This window comes from Oryzias latipes, chromosome 23 (assembly GCF_002234675.1).
Source record: "Oryzias latipes chromosome 23, ASM223467v1".
NCBI lineage: Eukaryota > Metazoa > Chordata > Actinopteri > Beloniformes > Adrianichthyidae > Oryzias > Oryzias latipes.
Window position 1 is genome coordinate 23,511,171 of NC_019881.2, and position 27,289 is coordinate 23,538,459.

General features: G+C 49.5%; 1 protein-coding gene and 1 long non-coding RNA gene across 2 annotated transcripts; one reads left to right on the forward strand and one right to left on the reverse strand.

Moving 5' to 3' along the window:
* Positions 1-2,070: 2,070 nt before the first annotated feature.
* LOC105353871 (potassium voltage-gated channel subfamily A member 1-like) lies at positions 2,071-27,288 on the forward strand. The gene is made up of 2 exons (XM_023952665.1): positions 2,071-5,329; positions 23,021-27,288. The coding sequence occupies exon 1, from the start codon at positions 2,818-2,820 to the stop codon at positions 4,927-4,929; it is 2,112 nt and encodes a 703-aa protein (XP_023808433.1). The 5' UTR covers positions 2,071-2,817; the 3' UTR covers positions 4,930-5,329; positions 23,021-27,288.
* On the reverse strand, positions 8,668-11,688 carry LOC105353870. The gene is made up of 2 exons (XR_908577.3): positions 11,100-11,688; positions 8,668-8,944 (listed from the first exon to the last, which is right to left on the reverse strand). It is a non-coding gene; the product is annotated as an uncharacterized LOC105353870 (long non-coding RNA).
* Position 27,289: the final 1 nt, after the last annotated feature.

The window sequence follows — 27,289 nt, forward strand, 5'->3', positions numbered from 1 at the left end:
AAAAGTACTATGAATTTGCCGGGGTAAAAGCAGCTTCTATACAGTGGTGGACAAAATTGTTGGTACCCCTCAGTTAAAGAAAGAAAGTCCACAAAAAACAAACTAGTGAAATATGGCTGGACAAAAATGATGGTACGTCCATAAAAGACTGAACTAATAGCCCAGGGGGTCATGATGAACTCAGGTATGTCCTTTGATTGACATCACAGCTGTTTTCAAACCCACAATCAGTCTGTCTGCCTATTTAAAGGGAGACAAATAGTGAAAAGGTGTGAACCAGACTGAACATGGACAACAGAAAGCCATGGAGAGAATTGTCCCAGGACATTAGAAACACAATTATAGACAAACATGGTAAAGGTAAAGGCTATAAAACCATCTCTAAGCAGCTTGAAGTTCCTGTGAGCACAGTGGCACATATTATTCAGAAGTTTAAGACCCACGGGACAGTAGCCAACCTCCCTTGGCGATGGAAGAGGAACATTGATGACAAATTGAGGAGACGGATAGTTGGAACTGTCTCCAAAGAGCCCAGAACAACCTCCAAAGACATTAAAGGTGAACTCCTAGATCAAGGTACATCAGTGTCAGATCGCACCATTCGTGGTTGTTTGAGTGGACTTTGTGGGAGACGACCAAGGAGGACACCACTGTTGAAAGCAAACCATCAAAAAGCCAGACTAGAATTTGCAAAAATGCATGTAGACAAGCCACAAAGCTTCTGGGAAAATGTCCTTTGGACAGATGAGACCAAACTGGAGCTTTTTGGTAAGAAACATCAGCTCTATGTTGGTTGACTCAAAAATGAAGCATCCAACCAAAAGAACACTGTCCCTACTGTGAAACATGGAGGAGGCTCAGTTCTGTTTTGGGGCTGCTTTGCTGCATCTGCCACAGGATGTCTTGAAGTTGTGAAGGTCAAATGAGATCTCCAGATTATCAAGGCATTCTGGGTAGAAATGTGCTGCCTAGTGTCAGAAAGCTTGGTCTCAGTCGCAGGTCATGGGTCTTCCAACAGGACAACCATCCAAAACACACAGCCAGAAACCCCCAAGAATGGCTCAGAGAAAAGCGTTGGACTATTCTGAAGTGGATTCTATGAGCCCAGATCTGAATCCCATTGAACATCAGTGGAAGGAGCTGAAACATGCTATTTGGAGAACCGTCAAACCTGAGACAACTGGAGCAGTTTGCTCATGAGGAGGGGGCCAGAATACCTGTGGACAGGTGCAGAAGGCTCATTGACAAATACAGAAACCGTTTAGTTGCAGTGATTGTCTCAAAAGGTTGTGCAACAAAATATGAAGTTATGGTTACCATCATTTTTGTCCAGCCCTATTTCATTAGTTTGTTTTTTTTAAATAATTCTGTTCATCAAAAACTCAAAAGTAATGGTTGATTCTGATTTTTCAATTTTCAATACATATTAATTTATTGTTCCCTTTGAACCTTTCAAGTCATTTCAGTGAACATTGTGGACTTCCTTTCTTTAACTGAGGGGTACCAACTATTTTGTCCACCACTGTATGTGATACAGTTGCAGTGCTAAACATTGTAATCATTAAATAGACTGCATTAGATCGTATTATTACGATGAAAGACACATTAATATCCAGGTACAGTTTTTTAAGTCATACTCCTAAAAAAAAAAGTTTTCCAATAAAATATCTGGATACGTATCGTATCGCCGCTGTCCCCCTTCAGGGGTCGCCACAGAAAATCCGCTTTTACTGATTTACTCAGAGTTTGTAGCCGCTTTCAAGCGGTGGGGGTGTGGCCTTCTAAGAAGCTCCCTCCTGATTGGTGAGAGTGGTTGTCATAGAAACAATGACTCTGACCCATTTGGATCAAGAAAGTCAATTCAGTTGCCATTTTTGTCTGAATCACGTCCGTGTCGTGCAGAAATGGTGACTGAATCGACCCCCTCTGGTTGGAGCTGGTTGGAGCTTCATGGATGACGTCACTTAGTCCAGAACGGCGTAGGCCGAGCAGAACTGCAAACGTTTGGAGTTTCTGGAGCATTGTCATGGGACGAGTCTCTGCTCGTTTGGTCCACAAAAACCACAGGAATTCTGGAGGAATGTGACGTCATGAGCTTGGAGGTGGAAACGCCGCCAGCTCCAAGCTGAGGAGCATCAGTGACGACTGGAAACTTTCAGCGTTCATCATCTGAAACCTCAACTTGATTGTTTGTTTGTTTTTTTCATCACCAAAAGCTGACAGTTTGTTTCCAGCGGTGTGTGATGGCTCGATGACGTCACAGAAGCACGAGGAGAGTCGTGTTTCCTTCAGGGTCTTTGACCAGCGCGGCTGAAAGGAACAAAGAAGATCCTGGAGAAAAGGCTCCTTCAAAGGACAGAGTGCCGCCCGGGGGCCGCCCCCCCCCCCCCCACAGGAGAGGACTCGGACACAAAGGCAGAGAAGGCGAGGAGCTGGTCACGTGGGAGGACGGCTTTGGGAGAGACAAGGAGAGAGGGGGGGGGGGGGCATTCTTTGAAAAGGACATTCAAAGCGTGAAGAAGAGCTGGAGTCCAGAGTCTTCATCAATCTCCCACATAATCCCCGCCCACAAATCAGAGACTCCTGCCGCTCTGCAGAAACTATGTCCTAGAAAACAGAACTAAAACGTCAGAGGATGAAAAGGGAACTGGGAACGCTCTGAAAACAGATCAGAGGACTCGACCTCTGAGACCGGTGGGTGTGAAGGGTTCCCTGGAGAACCCAGAGAACATATTGGTTCCGCATGGAGATATTTGCACAAATGTTCCTTAGAAGAGTTCACGTCCCTGTGTTTTTGGAGGGGGGGGGTGTCTCTGAATGCTGACTGACAGCACAGAAATGCAACCGCCGTGCGCGCGCTTTGTGCCACAAACGGAGCGCGTCTCCGCTGCTGGAGAGAGGGAGGGAGCGCATCTCTCTCTCCTCTCAGACGTGTTTCGGTTTTCCGCGGCGGCTGAGCGCGCGAGCCTCACTCCTGACGTCAGGAGTGATCATCGCGGCTGCTCTCTAATCCGGGTCTGCGTCTCTTCCCGCGGTCTGGATGTTGACATCTCTCCCAGCTGCGGCGCTCCGGAGCGGCGGCGTTCCACGCATGCCCCCGCGCGCGGAGCAGCCGTGATCCAGAGCTCAGCTCCGCGCGCACAGCCCCCCCCCCCCCCCCCCCCCCTGTATCCGGACTCAAACCTGCGGGATGTTCGGGCTCCACGCGCCCCCTCAGCTTCTGCTTCAGTGACCGTGGATGGCAGCGGCATGGAGATCGCCTTGGTGAGCTTTGAAAACGGCGGCGCCAAAGGCGGCGGCGGGAATGCCGAGGAGAACTGCCGGCACGCGCTGGAGGTCCCTCAACCGGGCTTCGTCCAAACGGCGCTGGGAGAGGAGCGCGGGAAGGAGCTGAACACCCGCGGGAGCCCCCGGCAGCAGCTGAGCCCCTGGAAGATCAACGACATGAACACCACGCTGAGCTGCAGCGAGAACGCCATGGATGCGCTTTTACGCGCGGACCACAGCCCCCACCTGTTCGACGAGGACCTGCTGGACATGGACGTGGACGCGGAGAGCAACGAGCGGGTGCTCATCAACATCGCCGGGCTGAGGTACGAAACCCAGCTGGGCACTCTGAACCAGTTCCCGGAAACGCTGCTGGGAGACCCGGCCAAGAGGATCAAGTACTTCGACCCGCTCCGGAACGAGTACTTCTTCGACCGGAACCGGCCCAGTTTCGACGGGATTCTGTACTTTTATCAGTCCGGGGGGAAGATCCGCAGACCCGTCAACGTGTCCATCGACGTGTTCGCCGACGAGATCCGGTTCTACCAGCTGGGAGAAGAGGCCATGGAGCGGTTCCGCGAGGACGAGGGCTTCATCAAGGAGGAGGAGAAGCCGCTGCCCCAGAACGAGTTCCAGAAGCAGGTCTGGCTCATCTTCGAGTACCCGGAGAGTTCGAGTCCGGCGCGGGGCATCGCCATCGTGTCCGTGATCGTCATCACCATTTCCATCATCACCTTCTGCCTGGAGACGCTGCCGGAGTTCCGGGACGAGCGCGAGCTGGCCGTGAGCGTCCGGCCGGACAACGGCACGGCGCCGCGGCCCTCCCTCACCTTCTCGGACCCGTTCTTCATCGTCGAGACCACCTGCGTCATCTGGTTCACCTTCGAGCTGTTCGTGCGCTTCTTCGCGTGTCCCAGCAAGTCGGAGTTCTCCAAGACCATCATGAACATCATCGACATCATGTCCATCATGCCTTACTTCATCACGGTGGGCACGGAGCTGGCGGAGCAGCAGGGCCAGGAGCACCAGAACGGCCAGCAGGCCATGTCTCTGGCCATCCTGAGGGTCATCCGCCTGGTCCGGGTCTTCCGGATCTTCAAGCTGTCCCGCCACTCCAAGGGGCTGCAGATCCTGGGCCAGACTCTGAAAGCCAGCATGCGCGAACTGGGGCTGCTCATCTTCTTCCTCTTCATCGGAGTCATCCTCTTCTCCAGCGCCGTGTACTTCGCCGAGGCGGACGAGCCCGAGTCCCACTTCTCCAGCATCCCCGACGCCTTCTGGTGGGCCGTGGTTACCATGACGACGGTGGGCTACGGGGACATGCGGCCGGTGACGGTCGGGGGGAAGATCGTGGGCTCGCTGTGCGCCATCGCGGGGGTTCTGACCATCGCGCTGCCGGTTCCGGTCATCGTGTCCAACTTCAACTACTTCTACCACCGCGAGACCGACCAGGACCAGTCCTCCCTGAAGGACGAGCCCGCAAGCGGCCGCGCCAGCCCCGAGCCGCGGCGCCGGGGCAGCCGGGCCTCCGCCAAGTCCCAGGACGCGGAGAAGAACGAGGGGGGCGACGGGGGGGAGAAGAACATGAAGGCGAACAGCAGCGTGGACTTCAAGAAGTCCCTGTACGCCTTCTGCCTGGACACGCGCGAGACAGACCTGTAGACCCGGACCCGCCCGAGCCCGCAGAACCGCCCCCCAGCCTCACCCCCCTCCCCCGGGCTGCACAGGCTCAAAGGTCTCAACCCTCAACCTCAACTGTCCGCGCGTGCTCGATTAAGGAAAAAACTTGCGCGTGAGCTAGTGGGAAACGGGAGTGAGGCGCGCGCGCAGCCGTCAGGATATGGGATCATTTCTGGACACGCAGAGGATTAACGGAATCTGAACATGAACCTCGAGTGGGTCTCACGCTCACGCGCACAGACTTCAGACGAAAACAGAGGATCTTTTTTCACGGATTTTCCTTTTCCTGTTTGAAACTTTCAAATCGAACTTTTCTGACAAACTGAGTGGAAGTACGACAGGAGCGGGGAGCACGTGCACGGAGGAGGCGCGCACACATCAGGTCAGTGTCAAGCGTGCGCGCATGTTTATGGCAGCTGAGAGCTGCGTTCTCAGCTTCAGACTCGGTTCAAGTCGGACTCGTCCGGAACAAGTCCGACCTGATCTACGTCACAACCTCCTGAAACAGAAAAACGATCATTTTAAAAAGACACATTTCAGTCACATTCTTGGTGGGAAAAACGTTTTTCCTTCACTTATTTATGAAAGTTTTCTATGATCCAAACGTTAAATTGATCTTTTCTCTTTTTAGTCTTTTTATTTTTTAAATGTTCAAATAGTTGAAAACAAATTTTTACTAAAGCTATTCATGTTTTATTTGAGGAATAAAAATGATTACAGTTCGATCTATTTTCAATATTTTGTCTGATTTCTGCTCATTGATGCAAATGAAGGAGCAGTTATTCCTTTATGGACATGTATGTACATCATTTTTAAATGAAAGAAAAACATTTTTGACTCAAAACTTTACTTCCATCAATCACTTTTCTAGACAGGAAATCATGTTTTTTCATGTTCTTTAAAGAATTTGAGTTGATTTTGCAGCAAAACTTGTCCTCATGAAGGGATCCCTGATTTCTGATGACGGCGCCATCTGAAGTCTGGTTTTCAAGGCTTTTGACTGTTTGACCTCCTGTTGTTGTTCTGGTGCATAAACCCCCGTTTCTTTAAATGTTCATTCTCTGTCAAATATCTGCTGACGCTTTAAATGTTCTTTTGGACAGATTTTCACATCTCCCTAAAGTTTGGAAGCAGAAGAGAGAAAAACTCATCTGACCATTAAAGCGCAGTGGAGCCGCCATGAATGCATGAATCCAGCGTGTTTGACACTTTTAGCAGGATCTTCGTAACATTAGAGGACTTGTATCGTGGGTGTGGTTTGTATGGTGGGTGTGGTTTGTATCGTGGGTGTGGTTTGTATGGTGGGTGTGGTTTGTATGGTGGGTGTGGTTTGTATCGTGGGTGTGGTTTGTATGGTGGGTGTGGTTTGCATGGTGGGTGTGGTTTGTATGGTGGGTGTGGTTTGTATGGTGGGTGTGGTTTGTATCGTGGGTGTGGTTTGTATGGTGGGTGTGGTTTGCATGGTGGGTGTGGTTTGTATGGTGGGTGTGGTTTGTATTTGTTGAATGAACATTTTTTGGTTAAAGGAACTAAACTTGGATGTTTGACTGAATTTCAAACAAGCTTTAAGCTGCGTTCACACTCAGCGTGATTCACGCGGCAGACACGCCCAGTTTCATCTTTAAGTCAACGTACAGATGTCAGACCGTGAGCGCCAACCAATCAGGGACACAGCTTTGGGCACTTGACATGTTCAGTGACTTTATTAGTGGGCGGAGTCAAATTCCAACACAGGGAGAATCTGATCCTTGTCATCATAAATTTTATGACATTTTTCTTATTTTCAATAGTAGTAAAAAGTTGCTCTAATGCTATTCTTACGTTTTCTCTCCTCTGACTAATGTGGAACAGGAAGTCGTCAAACTGGGTCACAGAGTCACGGAAATACCGACAGCGCCGTCATTCAGAAACATCAGTAGATGGTGAACCTCGCCGTTTTGGGAGAGTCTCTGAATGATGTCATGAACCCAGACATAGAAACGATTACCGATGCTTTTGTGGAACTCTTCAAAATCAAAAAACCTGATCTCTAAACGTCGCATGCCGCTCCGCGTACCGTTCAGGCTCAAATCCTCTGGCAGTAGCTCCTCCCACACGTCAAGCTTATGAACATATTTTTGGGCAGGCGGCAAGCAGCGAATTCAGAGAGGCTGCCATCGTGAAAGTGATGCGCGGATCATGTTCTGTGTGAACGCAGCTTTAGAGTCTTCAGATCATGCTGGTAACCAAAGAACACGCAGATCCTAGAACCATAGAACCAGCCCCTACCATGATCCTTCCACCTCCTAGCTTCACGGCTGGTTTATTCATTTCCTGTGTGTGATGGCGGCTCTGATAGACGTTGAGGTTTTGTGAAGTTCCTTTTTGCTTAAAGGTTCCTGAAAACGGGCCTGATGTTCTGCTGCAGCTGCTGGCTTTGATGGCGTTCATCTGTGACTGAGGATCCTGCAGACAGAACCTTTGGGTTCTGAAAGGTTCTTAAGAATGAACAAAAGAATTCCACTTGAGGACAGAACCGGATCGGATTTAGGAAAAAAGGTCTCTGGATCTGTTTTTAAAAATGATCGTCACGTTTGCTTTGGTAACCGTGACTTGGTCTGGAATTGAAACCAGATTAAGTGGATAAAATGTACCGAAGATTTTTTAAAACAAAACGTTTACAAAAGCAAGTTTGACCCTTTTTTTCTTTCCAATCCCAGAATTCATTTTTGTTTCCAATTTAAAGGTACAACACAGCTGTTTGACTAATTCTTTATTGCATCAAATGACTGCAACGGTTTGTTTTTGTCCCCTCTGGACTTCCGTAGGAGGCCTTGTTTGAAGCCGTGTGACCTTGAACGCCTCGCCGTGCAGATGTCAGTCTGAACTTTAAGCTCAGAAACTTGAGGGATTAGAGAAGTTGGGCTGAAGCTGACAGCTTGAGCGACGGCTCCTTTTCAGGAGGAGCTCAGAGAAATCAGACATGACTCACCAGAGCCGCCCCCCCCATGACCAACCTACGATGCAGCGTGTTTACATGTGATATCATGCTGCTATTCTGGTCCTCCTAATTGCGTTAAATCCGAGGGGCATGTGTCAGCAGAAGAAAATCTGCAGAGCGGCTGCCGCTCGGGTAATTGGACCTTCAACCACAGAACCGTCAGGCCTGATTAGAGCCGTTAAAAGTGACCTCAGCTGGAGACGAGGACGGACGCCGCCGTCCGGTTCCTCCAGATGATCCTCGTTGGCTCCACGCCCCCCACAGGCCGGACTCTGCTCTGCACGGCCGCCGTTGACTCCCTGCAAGGACGTTACATAAGAGGCGCTCGTGTGCAAGTGCACAGGAGCGTGCACAAGCAGAGGCGTCCTCAGCTGCAGCCGGAACAAACAGAGCAGCCAGGGAGCGAAGCTGAGCTGAGCCCGCTGGGCCGAGCCCGGCCTGGCAGCGCTGACCCGGACTCCAGAGGAAACATGTTTGTTCTGGACCCTTGCCTTGCAGGCTCACTCTGTCCATCCTGGGGGGTCCGGCAGCTCCAGCACCAGCCTCTACATCGCAATCTACACTTGTACATCTAAAATCCAGACAGTTTAGCTCTTCTGACCGCTTCCTTTGTCCGCTGACATCCTTCAGGTCTCATCAACTCCTGATCAAAATGAACTGAAAAGATTCAGATTTCTGTGCAGCTGGTTCTCTAACACCACCTCAGATGGACAGAAACTGTCCTGAAAGAAACATCATCAGGAGGAGGACAGGAATATTTTATTACTCAAAATTTCTCCCGAAAAGTTCAAAAATAAAAACTGATCCTGAAGCTAAAGTTGGTCTTGGCTAGCCTCTGACCGAGGTCAAACGTTTTCACATCTGGGCGTTTGGTTCTGACCTTGACGCCATCACAGGTCATGTGGTTCGGATGATGGAGCTGCCTGCTGCTCTCCTGGATCTTCGGATGCTGTAGACGATCCTCGTTCCGGATCGATTCACCGTTGATGCTTTTGATCAGGAGAAGGACTGAAAAACCTAGAAAGATCAATAGAAATAAACAGACAGTGAGGTCATGTTCATAACCAGGTCAAGACCCCAAATAATAGAGAATTTAGAAGATGGTAATGTTAGATATTTTAGAATGAACTGGTAAACAAACAAAAGCTCCAGCTCGTTAAGCTCGTTAGCTGCAGCATTTCTCCTGGTTTGATTCCCAAATAGGCGACGAGGTGAGACGCTAGACATGAGGGTTTTGGCATTCAGACCTGATCAACTGCCCCCCTAAAGTGAATTTGAGTTTCTGTTGATATCTAGTCTAATCTGATGGATCTGTTTTCCTCAGTTTCCCATGATCCTTTTCTCTTCAGTGCTTCTTCTTCCTGGTGATCTCAAATCCCACTTTTCCTCAAAATGAAATGCTGGTGTCCTTTAATCCAGACCAGCGGGTGGCTGATACGGTTTAGATGAAGGCAGGCCTCTGCTGACTCAGCACGCCGTCAGTGTACATCAGCATCGTCACGCCGGGAACACGCTCAGATGGAAACGCCACTTTGATGCTGAAGAACCGGCAGCAAAACTTGACCAGGAAGACTTGAGCAGGTGGATCACTGCAGACTGAAGGCCACGTTTGCCCTTCAGACCTCAGCCTGCCCGCCACATCAGAGATGGGACGAGGAGCAGCAACGGAGAACGGAGGAGGCGCCGTGAGCTCTGCGTGTTTGGACCGGGACGTGAAGAGGCAGAACCACGAGGAGGTTTGGAGGAGGTGCAGCGAGGAGTTGCAGGAGCTCCTTCATCCATGACAGTCAGAGGACGGGCTCCTGTTTTCTGGTCAGAACTTTTGGGTGTTCCACAGACCGGGTTGAAGCTCAGAACCGGAACATGAGGGTTGATTTAAGGTCAACCCAGTTCACCAAGGAGTCACATGACCCCCCCCGGCAGTGCAGGATGCAAAGCCTCGAGAAAGCTCCTGTGTGGAGGTGCAGTCGTAGGAGGAGCACAGGTGTCGACGGGCAAACCTCACCCACTCAAACTTCTGCCCCGTATGAGTCAAGCGCGGCGCCGCCGGCCCAATGGCGTCTTTCTGTTACAGAGTCATGGAGTGTTGCTAGGAGACGTCCAGCTTGTGGAGAAAATGTCAGATGTTCAGGTGAGAGCTGCTGCATCTGCAGAAGCAGGCGAGAGGCGGAGGAAGAGCAGCGAGGAAGGATGAGGAGCATTCCCAGATCCAGGGTGTCAAAGGTCAGACCTCGGTCCCCCCCCTCTGGTCACCCGCAGACTTCTGAGTGCACTTCATCTCCCAGCAACCCCAGCGCACACTTCCTGGATGCCACACACCTGACTCTCGTGTGTAATCACTTACAGAAGATGAAGATGCTGCAAAAGTTAAAGACAGAAACTTAAATGAAAACAGACTAAAACACAGACGACAAAAAAAGAGAAACGCTCCGTCGGCTAAATCCCTTTAAAATATGAATGAATAGAAATCCAGAGAAGATTAACCTTTAAAAAAGAAATGTATAGAAAAACAAAGATCAAAATGTTTGTCTATGAAATAAATGAGTTCCTTTTACAAATATTTGACTGAAAATGGAAACAATTCAAAGAAACTGGAGGAGCTTTGAAAAGAAAAGAATGTTGTTTGGTGATGAGACTCTGCTGAAGTTCTCTGAAGATTTTCATTTTCACTGAGCGTAGAACCGAAGCAGCAGGAACCTCCTGACAGGCGGAGCGGAAGGAAAACCAGCAGAAATGCAGCCAGACCCCAGAGGGGCATGACGAGAGGCCCTGACAGCGGCGTGACCCCCCCACCTCCACCCCCACAGGAGCACGCCAGGAGACGGCTGCAGCCGCCAGCGTGCCGCTGAGCAAACACAAAGCACTTCCTCATCGGAGTCTGATAATGAAAGGTTTTCAGCCGAGCTGCTCCAGGTCCCTGACATGAGGGGGGGGGGGCTCAGAGGACATTATGTAAGCTAATCGTTTGGCCCCCAAGAAAGAGCAGAAAAACTCTGTGAGGCCCAAAAAGATCCATAGGAACCAGATCTATGAGAACCAGATCTATGACAGTCAGATCTATTGGAAAAATATTGATCCCTTTTCGGTGACCCCACCCCTTCTGCCATTTCTCATGCCTTTCCTTTATTTTAGCAGTTCAGGGGAAGGGGGGGGGGGGGGGGTGAAACCTCACCTCCTTAGAAGTTCCACTCTGCAGCCATCTAAGGCAGGACAGGTTCCCCGAGGACCCGGGTCTGGAAACTCTGGTCTAGAGGAGGGAGGGAGGATGGCAGCGGGGGAAGCTGATGTGGATGCAGGAGGACGGGAACTGTTAGATGGAGAACCTGTGCAGGAATAACCAAAGGTTCTGTTATCAGGCTGGAAACGCAGCCCCCCAGTGAAGACACCAGAACCTCCAGTTTGTTCTGTGGTACCATGATCCCAGCTGCTCCCCTGTCAGAACCGCCTTGAAGGCTCTTTGGATCCTCAGATCAGTTGCTGAACTGTTCAGGACTCAAACTCCTCTGTGGACCGAGGTCCTCCACGGTCAGACACTCAGGTCTGGGACTAGGACTTGGTTTCAGGTCCAGACTCTGCTGGAGGTTTGTGACCCCCAAAGAAAGTTTATATTTTATGCCACAAAACCGTTTATAAAGGATGAATGCAAATATTTTCTGCTTCTGATAAAAGGGAAAAGAACATCTTATTGGTGAAGCAAAAGTCATCAGTCACAGGTCCTGCAGGTTCTGCAGGTTCTGCTGGTCCTGGAGGTTCTGCTGGTCCTGGAGGTTCTGCTGGTTCTGCTGGTCCTGGAGGTTCTGCTGGTTCTGCTGGTCCTGCAGGTTCTGCTGGTCCTGCAGGTTCTGCAGGTCCTGCAGGTTCTGCTGGTCCTGCTGGTCCTGAAGGTTCTGTTGGTTCTGCTGGTTCTGCTGGTTCTGCAGGTTCTGCTGGTCCTGCAGGTTCTGCAGGTCCTGCAGGTTCTGCTGGTCCTGAAGGTTCTGCAGGTTCTGCTGGTCCTGCTGGTCCTGCAGGTTCTGCAGGTTCTGCTGGTCCTGCAGGTTCTGCAGGTCCTGCAGGTTCTGCTGGTCCTGCTGGTCCTGAAGGTTCTGCAGGTTCTGCTGGTCCTGGAGGTTCTGCGGGTTCTGCTGGTCCTGCTGGTCCTGCAGGTCTTCAGCAGGCCTGGTCCGTTCTTCAGCAGTTCTTCTCCAGAGCTGGGATATTTTGCGACTTTCAATCCAAAGGTCCAGGTTCTGGATAGAACTCTCCAGAACCTTGAAATGCCTCTCACACAGATGCTTCTTGGTTGCCATGGCGATGTGTTTGGGATGCTTGTCCTCCTAGAAGGTCCATTCACGTTTCATCCTTAATGTTTCACTGATGAAAGAAGGTTCTGGTCCAGAATCTCTCCGTACATGGATCCATTCATGCTTTCCTTCATACGGATCAGTCGTCCAGACCATGATGTTTCCGCCCCCGTGCTTTAAAGGGGGTTTTCTTTCTCCAAACATGGCGAGAGGCGTTTCCACCAAAGAGTTTCATTTGGGTCTCGTCTGACCACATGGCCTTCTCCCAATCCTCCTCTGGCTCGTCCAGATGGATTCTGAAGAACCTCAGACGGTTCTGTTCTGGCACTAGCAGCCATGACAATGTCGTGTGTTACCATGGTAACCTTTATCCCTGTGGCTCTCCTTAGATCATTTACCAGTTCATGTTGCTCACAAATCATTTGTTCTGCCAGGTGAGATCTTTCTTCTCTAACGGCTGATCTCGCCTCTCCAAGCTGCTGTGTACTGGTTCTGGTTTCTGGTTCTTGGTGTCCTTCGACAGCTCTTTGGTCCCCGTGGAGAAGCTGGAGTCTGTTTCAGAGTGTGGACAGGTGTCTTCATACAGGTAGCCGGTTCAAGCAGGTAACATCAACACAGGTAAGGAGTGGAGGACAGAAGAGCTTCTGAACGCTGGAGCGGTCGCCGCAGCGGTGTCGGACGGGAACATGCTGAACAGGAAGCAGATGTCTGAACAGGCGTGTGGACGAGGGCTTAACGCGGACGTGTAAACTGGACCTCCTCCATGCTGTTCTATTCTGGGAGGAGATGCAGATGAAGTTTGACCAAAACGCTGCTGCCAGCGGAGAGAGAAAAAGCAAACAAGCAGAAAACAAGCAAACAAAGAGGCATGGGCCAAACATTATCTAACCAGACTGGCTGAACGAAGCGCTTCCACATGAGCGGCTGCAGGCATCACTTCTGCATCATCTGCTCCAGTCACTGCGAGCGCCGCACGGACGGACGCCGCTCCTCCGTGATGGAGAGGAGCGAGCGGGAGCCGGGCTATCATGGAGGCTGAAACGGAGGAGCGTTTAATGCAGTTACATAAGACAGAGCAGCTGAAATGTCAGAGCGCCCCCCCCCCCCCCAGCTGGTTCTCCCGCTCATTTGGGTCATCAAGGAGAGCTTCTCTCTTCAGAACCCCACTGGAAATGTTCTGGTTCTGGCACAGAGCAGGCTGAGCCTTTTCTGATGTCTTCAGGGAGGCTGCACGCTCTCCCGCGTGGAACCGGAAGAGGTTCTGTCCAGGGACCGGACTCCCCGTCGTCCTGCAGAGAACAAACTCTCAGGAAGTCAGACTGGGAGGGGGAAGCTGATCGTCTGATCTGGAAATGTGTCGTAGAAATGTTTAAAAAAAAACTCCGGAATCAGCACCAACGTCATCCTTTGCCGTCTCTCAGAATGACCCTTCAGCCCTCCAGGCCACGCCTCCCTCTGACCGTCCCCGGACGAGGCTCCTCACGTTTAGTCACGTCTCCTCGGCTGACGGGACGCGGCACGTTTGTCTCCATGTGCCACATCAGCCACGCATGAACGCGCAGATTTAATTACTCACGTCTAATTTTCACCACAGATATGAGGAGACGGCGAGCGTTTGTGCGCGAGCTCCTTCTAGCGCTTAGCAGCAGCTGGGAATCGAACCTGCGCCTTATCATATCAGCTGCATGAAGGCTAAGCCAAAGACCAAACGTGAACCTCTTCAGGTCAGATCCTGGATTTGGGTTTTCCTTAGAGCTGCTGAGAAAATCGAGCCTCTTGATAGTTTTTCTAATAGAATCCAAAACGACCAAGGTGACGTTCAAGGAGACAAGGACGGCCGCTCGCCACAGCGCCAAAGCAGACCAACCAGATCAGAGAAAGTTTCATTCTTCTGAAACCTGTTGATGGACATGAGTGTCATCCTAGGATGTCTTTTATTTTGAAAGGGAGTCACATTGTCAAAATTAAAAAACTGTTTTACATTTAGAAAAAACGCGTTTAGCCTAAATGTTTGTTTTTATATTAAAGGTAACAACAATACAAATCAGTATAAAACACTTAGAGAAAACGCTGGTTGCTGTCAAGGACACGTGACATCTGTTGATGAAGCCCGCAAAGTGGGCGTGGCTACTGTAGCTTTCATTCAAATGGAACTTTATTCATAATCTGGCTGTTTTTACAATCCTGAGAAAGGAAATAGCTTTAGAATATTTTACCTTTTTATATAAATTCATGTAAAGACCTGGAAGACTTTATCTATGAACAGATCCTCCCTTTTCAGAGGTTTTTTGTTGCTTTTGTCATTTCTTGTGGTTCATAGAGTTCCATCAGTGGGAGATGATGATGTGGTTTTTTCACGCAGACGTCACAGGAAGTGTTTCCGGCTGCTGATGTTCCCTTTGGCTCTGAACAGCTGCTTTTTCCTCTTCACACTTGGTGACTCAGCTGATCGATCATAGCCCCAAAAAAACGAGCGTCTTCCTGCAGATCTGAGGAGCCAGTAATGAATAGAGTGATGCACGGAGACTGGCGGGAAGATCTGGTGAACGTGGACACAGTCCAGAACCACAACAGCTAGAAAGCACTGAGCTGTCTGTCTGACGCTTCTGAACAAAGTTGGTCTCATATAAAGACATGTCGGTGTTTCCATTGCCTTCTGCCAGTTTCTCTCTCTCTCTCTTGTCTTTGGCAGCATTTTAATTCCTTTTCTATTAATGAATATTGGTGAAATCTCTGCTGGAGGTCTAATCTGTTGTGGGATGGCTGTGTTTCTGTGGTTTGGGCTGCGGCGCCGGCTGGGCGAGCGCGGCGCAGAAACATGTCTGCATATCTGCAGCAGCAGCCCGTCTCCCTGCAGCTCGTCTTCATCACACTTCACTCTTGGAGGACGAGGGTGTGAAGCCGTGGGCTGTGAGCAGTGCTGAATGTTCCCTCATTCATCTCAGACTGTTAAATAACCAGAATGAAGTGGAGCAGAAAGCTGTGACAGCACAGGAACATTTCTGCTCAGTGAGCAGGAACCAACGACAGCTCAGCCTCACCTGTATGACAGCTCAACGGACTCACAGGAGACCGGAGCACAAACCACGGCCAAAGAGACTGAAGCTAGCTAGCATCAGTGCTAGCTCTCCTCTTTGCTCTCCAGTTTAGGCTTTATGAACAAAAACACACACATCACTGTCTGGACTTTGGTTCTTCCGTGTTCTGCTACACTCTGGACCGGTTCTGCAGCTGCTGATCAAAGAACCCAAAGGTTTCTCTTTGGGTTTTTGTCTTTATTCAAACAAAACTCACTGTCCTTGTTTCTTGGACCCATCTTGGACTGCTGTTTTGTTGCATCAGCTACAGTTGGGGGGGTTGAACCTGCAGCCTTTTGGTTCGGCGGGGGTTCAGACCTCAGATGTGACAGTGATTGTGTTCTTGGGTTAAGCCTTGGTCACATGATGCACCCCTATGGGAGTGACCCGTGCGGGTTCTGTGGGCTTTTGGGTTGTCGGGTCTGTGGAGGGTCCTAGCGGCTGTGTCTTAAGGGGAGCGCAGGCGTGTCTGCAGTTCCCTCCAGGCTCATACGACCGCCTTAAGGGACGCCATGAAAATGGAACGTACCATTGTTGTGCGTGGAGGAAGTGTTTGGTGAAATATTCGTAAGGCTAATGGAAGTCACGTGCACCTATGAGGTATAGGTGATGCTGCCATATGGCCTCCTGACGCCACACCCTGGTCATCAGTAAGGTGTTTAAGTGAGGATCACGTGCACGCACGGGGTGTGCACGTGATCCTAATTTCCCTGTAGGACGTCCACAGAAACGATGCTGATTGTCTAATTTCCACATTAACAGTCAGGCTGCAGTGAGGAGCGTGCACGTGTCACGTGAACAGCATTAACGGGATCCTCACGCATTCTGCAGGATTTGGGGGAGGGGGGTTCAAAACTACCTTCTACATGCCTGCGTCTCCCTGACTCCCCCCTTACGGGCTGTAGAAGTGTTCACTACGACCTGTCGCTGCAGCTTGACAGCAGAACCCCCCCGGGTTGACTGAGCCGTCGCCCACCTGGATGTTCCGTACAGGTTTGAGCATTTGTCACCCGCAGACGGCCTGCATCCACCGTACGGACAGCTGGGACTAAGACGCTCCCTGATGTTGCTGATGTGCCGTCTAGGTTTCCCCTTTGGGATCTTCTGACAGTGAGAGTCATGAGTGGAAGCTGTGGACCTTCGCTGTAGGATGGAGCTCGCGTCTCCAGATGGTGGAAATGGACCTGCAGCTAAAGTCTGGGCTTCCTCCTCTGCTCCTTCATGTTTGTTCGGGCGCGATGCTTTTATGTTGGTGCTGTTAGAGCATAACCTTATGGATGGAACTGAACCATGAGTTTGATAGAGACTTTAGCTGGAAGGAACCTGAACTTGAACCCAAACCTCCTGTGAAGCTCAAACCGAGGCGCAGATGAGCGGAAACGTGTGCAGTACGAGGGGATGAAAGGAAATCCTGTCGTTAAAGTCCTGAAACAAAGATTTCCTTGGGCAGAATTCTAACCATGCATGCCATGAAGATCACTTCAGTTTGACACATGCAGCTCGTCCTCCAACATCTCATCTGAATTCTACATGGCTGACACACGGAAACACTCACACATTTCCCATGATCCTTCTGCAACAGCAGGGCGCTATGGATAATGTGTGCTGGGTTGTACGGCGGCGTTCAGATGGGGGCGGGTTCAGCGGGCGGATTTCAGGCGTGGGAGTTTCCCTTTGTGAGCAGATCCTTTAAACTTTGCGGTAATGGTTGCAGAGACACTTTGGCTCAGGATAAGTCGTGCACGCCGCTCAGGCTGACACCAGGACCTGTGCTGCTGGGATTTATGTTTCCCTGTCATTAAGTACATAATTCCCGGCTTGTTTCCACCAGCCGGAGGTCAGAGAGGGTTGGGCTGAAAGTGGAGCGGACCGCCGCCTACCTTTGACTCTCCAGCTGCAGCAGGCGCTTCTGCCGGTCCTGATCTTTTCTGAGACATCCTCTCAGTTCAGCACAGTTATCACTTCAACAGCTGACTTTCCTTCTTTCCACAGCAGCTCCATTACCTCATCTGTCACTCAGAAACATCCACCCATCCATTTTCTCAGCCTGCTGTATCCCTTTCGTGGTCACAGGGTTGCTGGAGCCTATCCCGGCTACTGTTGGGCAAACGCGGGGTACACCCTGGACAGGTCACCGGTCTGTCGCAGGGCCACACATGCACTCATACGTGCACTCACACGTGCACTCAAACATGGACATCATACCATACCATCATAATGCCCTGCAGTCTGCATGCAAGACAATTGGATTGGTGGCAGCGTGCCGCCATAGGTACCTATGGATTGATGGGTGGATGGATGGATAGATAGATTAATGGAGGGATTTGCTGGCCCTATAAAATCAAATCTGCAGTACAGTGGACACCTTAAAGGGTCATTTACATGTAAAATCTTTTTTTGTAGCTTTTAAATGTATTATAACGTTCATTCATCAGGAGAAAAAAAACGAATTGGTATCATGATCCATTTCTGAGTATTCCTCTAAAAATCTGCTCTCTGAGCACCAGCCCCTCCCAATCCACCAAAACAAGACATAGACCAGTAAGGACCGCCCCTTCCAGGAAGAGTCTGCGCTGCCAGCTCCGCCCCCAGGCTAACAGACACACCCACTTTCTCTGTGAAACTCGCGGTGATCGGCTAAACGCTTTCATTTTAAATGCACAGTCTGCGCATCCATCTATGTAAAAGTTTGGATGTTGTTTGTTTTCGTGGGAGAAACGCAGACACGCTGCCTGGGCCGGCTCTAGGATGACGTCATGAAATGGGCGGCACCCACAAAGAAAGAGAGGCGGAGCCTCAAGGATCGAGTCATGGAATAAAGCTCAAGAAAATACCTCATACTTTATGAAAGAAATGTGTGCTTTGTTGGTAAAATATTATCATATTCATGGAAATCGTTTATTTAACCCTTGGTCTATCCTAGACACTTTAACATTGGGAGTTGGGTCATCTAGACCCACTAGACAGTGCTCTGAACCTTTTTTCTTCAATGATTTGTGATCTTCACTGGTGTCCATGGATTACATGAAATCTTTCCACCTTTATCCACCTTTGTCATGGTAGGGAGATCACGTCAATGGAAGGGGGGGGGGTCATCTAAGATAGCACAAGGGTTCAGAGGCTGAAGAACAGCATGCCACAGGCCCTTTAAAGCATGCTCAGTCAGCATTATTGGAAATGCAGCCAAAATGGCGGCACTCCTTTAGTTCCTGCTGCTCCTTCTCCTGACTCTGGACATCAACAAGTTCCCTGGATAATCGACCACAGAACGGCGAGCAGAAAGAGGAGATGGCAGCAGTTTCATTTAAAAAATAATTTTGAATCATCTTCTGAGATGAAAATAATGCGAGCATTGAACTTGTGTTCGTCACCACTGGAGCTAAACTCTGTGTTGCATTTGACCCAGCAGCTGCCTCTTATCGTCATGGCAACGGCACTCTGAGGACGAGGTCAAGGTCGGAAAACCCCTGCAAACTCAGCTGTTTTGTGAGTGGTTACCGCGGTGACCAGGAATGAACCATCAGCTGACAGCAAAAGAACAAATGTCTCCTCTTTTCTGAAAAAAACAAGCAGCAGGAGCAGCAGGAGGAGGAGGAGGAGGAGGAGGAGAGGGAAATAAACAGAAGCAGCCTCCAGGTTAGAGTGATGCTTCACAACCTCAGCGGTGAATCATCACATCCAACTGCTCTGCTCGTTCTGCGCACACACTCGCTGTGAGCGGCGTGCAGGACGCTTTCGCGTGAACACAGATCCCTGCCTCCAATCTGCGCTGCTTCGCCAAACACACGACACACGCCGGCTGAAAATAGTCTGGAGGGGCATGAGAGCACCGGAGCGTGAGCGCCCAAATGTCATCGCTTTCATCGTCATGTAAAATTAGATCTACAGAGGTCAGGCGGTGTGTGAAGCAGAGAGAAGACGGCCCGCTTCGGTCCAGAACATCCACCCAGAACCCGGCCAGTTCTGACCCCAGGGTCACATGTGGGTGAAAGCTCAGCCTGCAAGTAATTGTCAGAGCAAATCAAGTGAAGGCAGCAAATGATTGAGCCTGGGGCGCCACCTACTGTAGGCTAATGAGAACAGCAGGCTGTTTATCTGAGGATGAGCTGCTCTGACGTCTGTTCTCTGCAGAACCGTCCAGAACCAGCCGTGTGCTGTGGAACCCACTACATCAGCTGTGGAACACAAATATTTACTGTAAAACCCACCATAATTCCCACTAGAACGCACTACATTTGCTTTAGAACCCATTACATCAGCTGTGGAACCCACTAAATCTGCTGTAGAACTCAAATATTTACTGTAGAACCCACTATATTTCCTTTAACCCTTGTGATGTCTTAGATGCCCCCCCCCCCTTCCATTGACGTGTTCTCCCTACCATGACAAAGGTGGATAAAGGTAGAAAGATTTCATGTAATCCATGGACACCAGTGAAGATCCCAAATCATTGAAGAAAAAAGGTTCAGAGCACTGTCTAGTGCAGAGGTGGGCACTGAGGGCCGCATTCCTGCATGTTTTCCAGCATACCATGCTCTGATTGGCTGGACACACCTGAACCAGGTAATCAGCCATGAGTATGGCAAGGATGTCTGGAAATCATGCAGACACACCGGCCCTCGAGGCCTGGAATTGCCCACCCCTGGTCTAGTGGGTCTAGATGACCCCACTCCCAACGTTAAAGTGCCTAGGATAGCACAAGGGTTAATAATAATAATAATAATAATCATGGATTGATCCTCTTTTCCAGACACTCAAATTCTTCCATTGTGTCCATCATTCATTCATACTTGCTGAGGGTAGAGGCGTGGCTGCCAGTTCATGGCTACGGTCCCTCTGACCGTCACCGGGATCATTCATGCTGGGAGGCAGAAGCGTTAAGGGTCTTGCCCAAGGGCCCCAACTGAGTGATGTTCATTGCTCACCATTGATATGTTAATTGCCCCTAGTACGATTGTTGATTCGAACCCTGGATTCCTGCATGGCAGCCTTCCACCTTACCAACCGAGCTACCCAACTGCTTTAGAACCCACTACATTTAGAACCCAAAACATCTCAATAGAACCTAAACCAAGGCCTCTGATCAGAGCAGCATCCCACAGAGGCTGTAGCCTCATCAGGCTCCGGTGAACACGTGTCTGTGGAACCTCAGGCAGGGTTCTGGTGTTCTCGTGCCTCACCTTCTTCTCTCAGGGTTCCTGGTGGAGGAGAAGGTTCTGCTGCTGGATTTGGCTGCTGCATATGCTGCTCAGGATTACACTGATCCAACTTAATGCCCGGGCCCTGCAATCATTCAGACCGGCCGTAGCTGCTGAGGGCAGAGCCGTGGATGCTCCCGGCACCATCTGCCACCGCTAAAGGATTAACTTCCAGGAACGCCGCGCACAAAAGCACTTCAGCCACACAGAGACCTGGTTCCTTCATCGTCTGACCCGGCTGCTCTGTCTTTAGGCAGTCGTCTCCCTGGAGAAGGTTGCAAACATTTTTCCATCTTTTTCATTTCAGACGTTAAGTCAGGGACACGCCATTACTTCATGTGTCCTCATGGTGGAACCAAAGGAACCCCGGAACAAAACCTTATTGGTATTTCAAAGGAACGGCTAAGTTTGGTACATTTAGGCTTCCGTCCTTCAGAAGTTTTTGGTTTAGCTCATTTCTTCGGGCGCTGTAAGAGGATCTCAGGATCTCTGCAGACATTCGGTGACATTTAAAGGCGGTTTGGATGCAGACCTGTTTACCGATGCGGTTAACAGAAACCCAGTTTGGGTTTCACCGTTCTGCAGAAGCAGCCAAGATGCATTTTGGGAAGGTTTTGTGGGTGTGGGAGTTGGTTTTCATGTTCCTGTAAAAGTGTAGAGAGGACTTGACCTGGAGCTGGAACACCTCTGAGACCGTAGAGATCGTCCCAACGTTCCACATCAGCAGGAGGTTCCCCAGCCGCGCTGAGGAGAGCTCTCCCCGGGAGAAAGAACTGGAAGAACTTCCAGCCATTTAAGAACAGTCCTGAACGTCATCGGGATGCAGAGCAATCTCACCCCAGACGGACGTCTGCCTCTGTCCGACGGCCGTACGAGAACCAATGAGAGTTTATAGAGGAGCGAGCAGGAAGTGTTGGTGTTTGAGTGTCTGATCTCTATTGCTTTTGTGTTGCACCAACAGCAGCATCCACACTTCTACAAAGACTGTTGGACATCTCACAATGACCATCAAGGGCTTGCCTTGTTACTTCCTGCTCCTCAAATGATAATGGGATGTAGTGTGGACCTTACCTCTGGCTCATCCGTGCTCCTATGCCTGACTGTGTCCCTCGTCTCTGGCTCGTCTGTAGCCCCCAGCCGTCTCCCCACTCCATCTGGAAGAAGCTCATCCGCTAGACTTTAAATATGTAGTTGTAGAGTTAGATAAGTTAATTCTCTCTAAGCTAATTCTCTCTAAGAGTTCTGTCCGTCCTGGGGGAGGATCCCTCCTTCACGTGGACACCCCTTAGGTTTCTGCTTTATTCTAGGAATTTGTTTTTTTAGGAGTTTTCCTTAGAGAGAAGGAGGGTCTAAGGGCAGGGATGCCCAGTTTAGTTTAGTCTGTTTAGCCTAGCCTAGGCTAGTCTAGTCTTCCCTAATCTAGCCTAGCCTAGGCTAGGCTAGGCTAGGCTAGGCTAGGCTAGTTTAGTCTAGTCTAGTCTAGTCTAGTCTAGTCTTCCCTAATCTAGCCTAGGCTAGTCTAGTCTAGTCTAAACTAGTCTAGACTAGACTAGACTAGCCTAGGCTAGTCTAGTCTAGTCTAGACTAGTCTAGCCTAGGCTAGTCTAGTCTTCCCTAATCTAGCCTAGCCTAGGCTAGTCTAGTCTAGGCTAGGCTAGGCTAGGCTAGGCTAGGCTAGGCAAGGCTAGTTTAGTCTAGTATAGTCTAGTCTAGTCTTCCCTAATCTAGCCTAGGCTAGTCTAGTCTAGTCTAGACTAGTCTAGACTAGACTAGACTAGCCATCAGCTAAAGGTTCCTGTTCATGAAGGTTCCTGCTCAGTCAGTCTGAAGGTTCCTTAGAACCGATTTTATGTTTAGTACATTTAGTGAAGCCCGTTGAGACAACTGTGTAGTAAGGTTGGACTATAGAAATAAAACTGATGGAATTGTGGCGTACAGCAGGGATGGTGCTCTCTCAGGGTACATCAGAAGAGAGATGGCACAGGCGGCACCAACAACAGACGCTGACATCACCACAACCTTGGTCACATGACATCAATCATGTCCCGGTAGCCAATAGGCTCAAAGGCCCGCCTCCACATTAAAGTAGGCCCAACGGTGAAAGCAAATATTCCGAAGTGTAAACTGAGGACTGAGAGTAAAGAGAGAGACAAAATGAAAAACAGCAAACTGTAACTGATACACATTATTTTTCGTTTGGTAACATTTTTAGGTTCATAGTTTTTTATTTCAAGTTGTAAATGTATTTTTTTTTCAAACTGTCAATATTGCCTTCAAGTTTTACAATGTGTGCTTTCGAGTTTTCTGTGTTATTGTCCTCTAAGTGGATCCTGATCTGCCCCCAAAACCTTCTGTTTGTGCAGAACAATGGTTTTCTGAAGTCCTGGTTTGGGATCCAGTGGATCCAGAATCTCAAAGATCACACGCTCCTCCAGCTGTTCTGACATTTGCATGTCGTCGGTTCAGCAGGGTCGGGTGTCGTTGGAAGGATTCCTGACAGAACACTGAAGGTTGTCTCCTCTCTGTTGTCCACAGAGGGCCAGCACCACCCACCCCCGCCCCCACCTGAAGAGGAGGAAGTCCCTCCTCCAGGAAGCAGCGGCTGCACTTCCACACCTGGGAAGTCTGTGCCTTCGACCAACGTTCCCGCTCAAACGTCCGGTTGTCCCTCGGGTTGGGGTGGAGCGGCTGCCTGATGGAGTCCGGCTGGAGCTGCGGGGGTGGAAGAGCGATGGGAACCATCTGTTTGGCGTTTTTTACGCCCCGCTGGTTTTGGTGATGACTGACTTGAGTGGAGAAGAAATCCCTCTCTGTGCAATACGAGTCCATCTCAGTGTGACGCTGTCGTGTGGACGGACTCTCCGTTTATTTTTGTATCGCTGTTTTCCTGATTTCTATTTTTCTAAAAGACTGAAAAAAAAAACAACAATGGGGGGGTCATCCGCCTGATGGACGGCTTCCTCTGACCCACCCCGTCCTGTGGCGACCAGCGCCAAAGCCATATCTGAAACAACCCTGTGCCACGTGACTTTAAACGCCCCACCAGCGGGATGCATTCGGGGTCCTCCGGACACCACAGCCTTGTTGTGTCTCCAGGAGCTTGAAGTGTTGAACCCCCCCGGTGTCACCACCTCTCACTATTTTTTTACTTCCTCCAACATATCAGATCTCCTCAGGAGGCGCGGGGGGGGGGCTTTTTTTCCATCAAAAGTTTAAAACCAGATTTAAGTTTTGGGGAAAACTGTATTTTCAACAATTTCCGAATATTGTGACGTGATTTTTAGAGAAAAGTGGAAAAAAACTTGGTTTATTTGTGTATTAACCAAAAAAAGTGAACATTTACTCAGGAAATGACCTTTGACCCGCACCTGCACCCGTTTGAGGCCCAACGACGTCACCAGAAACCTCCGAGCTTTGGACCGTCTCCGTCCTGGACCAGAACCAAAGCGGAGGGTTTTTTGTCGTATCAAAGCTTTTGTTGTTCCGATGTTTGACTTCCAGAACAAAGAACAAGTGAAGCCGCCTTTGTGCTTTTAGATGGTTCCTTCTCTCTGAGGCTGCGTTCTTCCACCTAGAACCTTCGTGAGTCCACGTGTTCCCTGTGATTGTCAGTCTCATGGATCTTTGTTCCTCAGACGTTCTTCACTGTGAGACGTTCACTCAGAAACACTTTTCTCAACTGAACGCAGCTCAGGTCCAGGCTGGACGTCCAGGTCAGCTGGGAGGAGGTCTGCAGACTCCATGTCCCATGATGCATTTTGTTCAGAAAAGGTTTGTAAAAGTCTCCAGCAAAAGAACAAATATGCAAAAGTCAGTTATTGGAAAACGTTAAATCAGCTGTGAGCCGAAAAGACCAGAACCAAACCTGAAGAGGAACTGGTCCGATAGAACCATAAACCTGAATTTGTTCCAGAGAAACGATGAGTCCAGAACAGAACAGAAACTAGTTTACCCAAAGAACCGCTCATAGTACCCCGGGGAGGGGCAAATACCTTCTGACTGATCTGTGAGTGAAACGGAAAACTCTGCTCCGAATTTACGGAGATCATGGAACGTTCCTGAGCTTCTGAGGAACACAAGGAAAAACCAACAAACGTAAACAAAGGTCCACGAAGGTTTGAGGGTTCACAGTCAGTCTGAGGTTCCTGCAGGTTAGTCAGAAGGTTCTTGATCAGTCAGTCTGAGGTTCCTGCAGGTTAGTCAGAAGGTTCTTGATCAGTCAGTCTGAAGGTTAGTCAGAAGGTTCTTGATCAGTCAGTCTGAAGGTTAGTCAGAAGGTTCTTGATCAATCAGTCTGAGGTTCCTGAAGGTTAGTCAGAAGGTTCTTGATCAGTCAGTCTGAAGGTTAGTCAGAAGGTTCTTGATCAATCAGTCTGAGGTTCCTGAAGGTTAGTCAGAAGGTTCTTGATCAGTCAGTCTGAGGTTCCTGAAGGTTAGTCAGAAGGTTCTTGATCAGTCAGTCTGAAGGTTAGTCAGAAGGTTCTTGATCAGTCAGTCTGAAGGTTAGTCAGAAGGTTCTTGATCAGTCAGTCTGAGGTTCCTGAAGGTTAGTCAGAAGGTTCTTGATCAGTCAGTCTGAGGTTCCTGAAGGTTAGTCAGAAGGTTCTTGATCAGTCAGTCTGAGGTTCCTGAAGGTTAGTCAGAAGGTTCTTGATCAGTCAGTCTGAGGTTCCTGAAGGTTAGTCAGAAGGTTCTTGATCAGTCAGTCTGAGGTTCCTGAAGGTTAGTCAGAAGGTTCTTGATCAGTCAGTCTGAGGTTCCTGCAGGTTAGTCAGAAGGTTCTTGATCAGTCAGTCTGAGGTTCCTGCAGGTTAGTCAGAAGGTTCTTGATCAGTCAGTCTGAGGTTCCTGCAGGTTAGTCAGAAGGTTCTTGATCAGTCAGTCTGAAGGTTAGTCAGAAGGTTCTTGATCAATCAGTCTGAGGTTCCTGCAGGTTAGTCAGAAGGTTCTTGATCAGTCAGTCTGACGTTCCTGCAGGTTAGTCAGAAGGTTCTTGATCAATCAGTCTGAGGTTCCTGCAGGTTAGTCAGAAGGTTCTTGATCAGTCAGTCTGAGGTTCCTGCAGGTTAGTCAGAAGGTTCTTGATCAATCAGTCTGAGGTTCCTGCAGGTTAGTCAGAAGGTTCTTGATCAGTCAGTCTGAGGTTCCTGAAGGTTAGTCAGAAGGTTCTTGATCAGTCAGTCTGAGGTTCCTGCAGGTTAGTCAGAAGGTTCTTGATCAATCAGTCTGAGGTTCCTGCAGGTTAGTCAGAAGGTTCTTGATCAATCAGTCTGAGGTTCCTGCAGGTTAGTCAGAAGGTTCTTGATCAATCAGTCTGAGGTTCCTGCAGGTTAGTCAGAAGGTTCTTGATCAGTCAGTCTGAGGTTCCTGCAGGTTAGTCAGAAGGTTCTTGATCAATCAGTCTGAGGTTCCTGCAGGTTAGTCAGAAGGTTCTTGATCAGTCAGTCTGAGGTTCCTGCAGGTTAGTCAGAAGGTTCTTGATCAGTCAGTCTGAAGGTTAGTCAGAAGGTTCTTGATCAATCAGTCTGAGGTTCCTGCAGGTTAGTCAGAAGGTTCTTGATCAGTCAGTCTGAAGGTTAGTCAGAAGGTTCTTGATCAATCAGTCTGAGGTTCCTGCAGGTTAGTCAGAAGGTTCTTGATCAATCAGTCTGAGGTTCCTGCAGGTTAGTCAGAAGGTTCTTGATCAATCAGTCTGAGGTTCCTGCAGGTTAGTCAGAAGGTTCTTGATCAATCAGTCTGAGGTTCCTGAAGGTTAGTCAGAAGGTTCTTGATCAGTCAGTCTGAAGGTTAGTCAGAAGGTTCTTGATCAATCAGTCTGAGGTTCCTGCAGGTTAGTCAGAAGGTTCTTGATCAGTCAGTCTGAAGGTTAGTCAGAAGGTTCTTGATCAATCAGTCTGAGGTTCCTGAAGGTTAGTCAGAAGGTTCTTGATCAGTCAGTCTGAAGGTTAGTCAGAAGGTTCTTGATCAGTCAGTCTGAGGTTCCTGCAGGTTAGTCAGAAGGTTCTTGATCAGTCAGTCTGAAGGTTAGTCAGAAGGTTCTTGATCAGTCAGTCTGAGGTTCCTGCAGGTTAGTCAGAAGGTTCTTGATCAGTCAGTCTGAAGGGTCCTGCCCTTTTCCAGATTTCACCTTGAAGTTCTTGTTTGTCTGCTCTCCTCTCCCCTCTGGTTCTTCCTGAACTCACGTACGCTCTAGTGAGGGTTTGGTTCCGCTTGTGCTTCTCAGGGAACCATCGTTCTCTTCAGAAACATGGAGAGATTTGAAAGATCTGCTGTCAGGGAGCTGTTCACCCAGAACCGGACCTTTAGGACCATAAGATTATCATGATGCACAAACTTCCTCAGGGTTCTTCTGTGAACTTTATGTCCAGCAGAAAAATCAAACTTAATCAGAACTTTTGACACGTGGACCAGAACATGGCTGAAGGTCCTGGTCTGGATTCTGGTTTGAGAGTCGTGGCTGACCTTTGCTGAGTCGGCTGTAAGCAGACAGGGACATCTATGACCCAGAAGGTCCAGACTGGATCTACATCTGCTGGTGTCAGCGCGGTCCATGTCTGAGCAGAAAGTTCCTTTTCACTGCAGACACCGTCCACCAACTGTGGGCGGAGTCTGGATGGTCCACGCTCCGCCCTCATCCTTCAGGGCTGAGACAGCCAAACTTCTGGGAAGAAGCCAAACCTGTGTGGACCGGGTTAAAGAGGTTCTGCTGCCGTCTCCTCCTGTTCATCTCTGAAGAATTCTGTCTGTTCAAATGTTGGTTGTTTATGCAGAAGACTTAAGAAATAAAGGAAGAAACCCACAGGG

Bases quoted from the DNA above. Each gene is read 5' to 3' on its own strand.
- LOC105353871 (XM_023952665.1), top strand. From the start codon at position 2,818: ATGCTGACTGACAGCACAGAAATGCAACCGCCGTGCGCGCGCTTTGTG.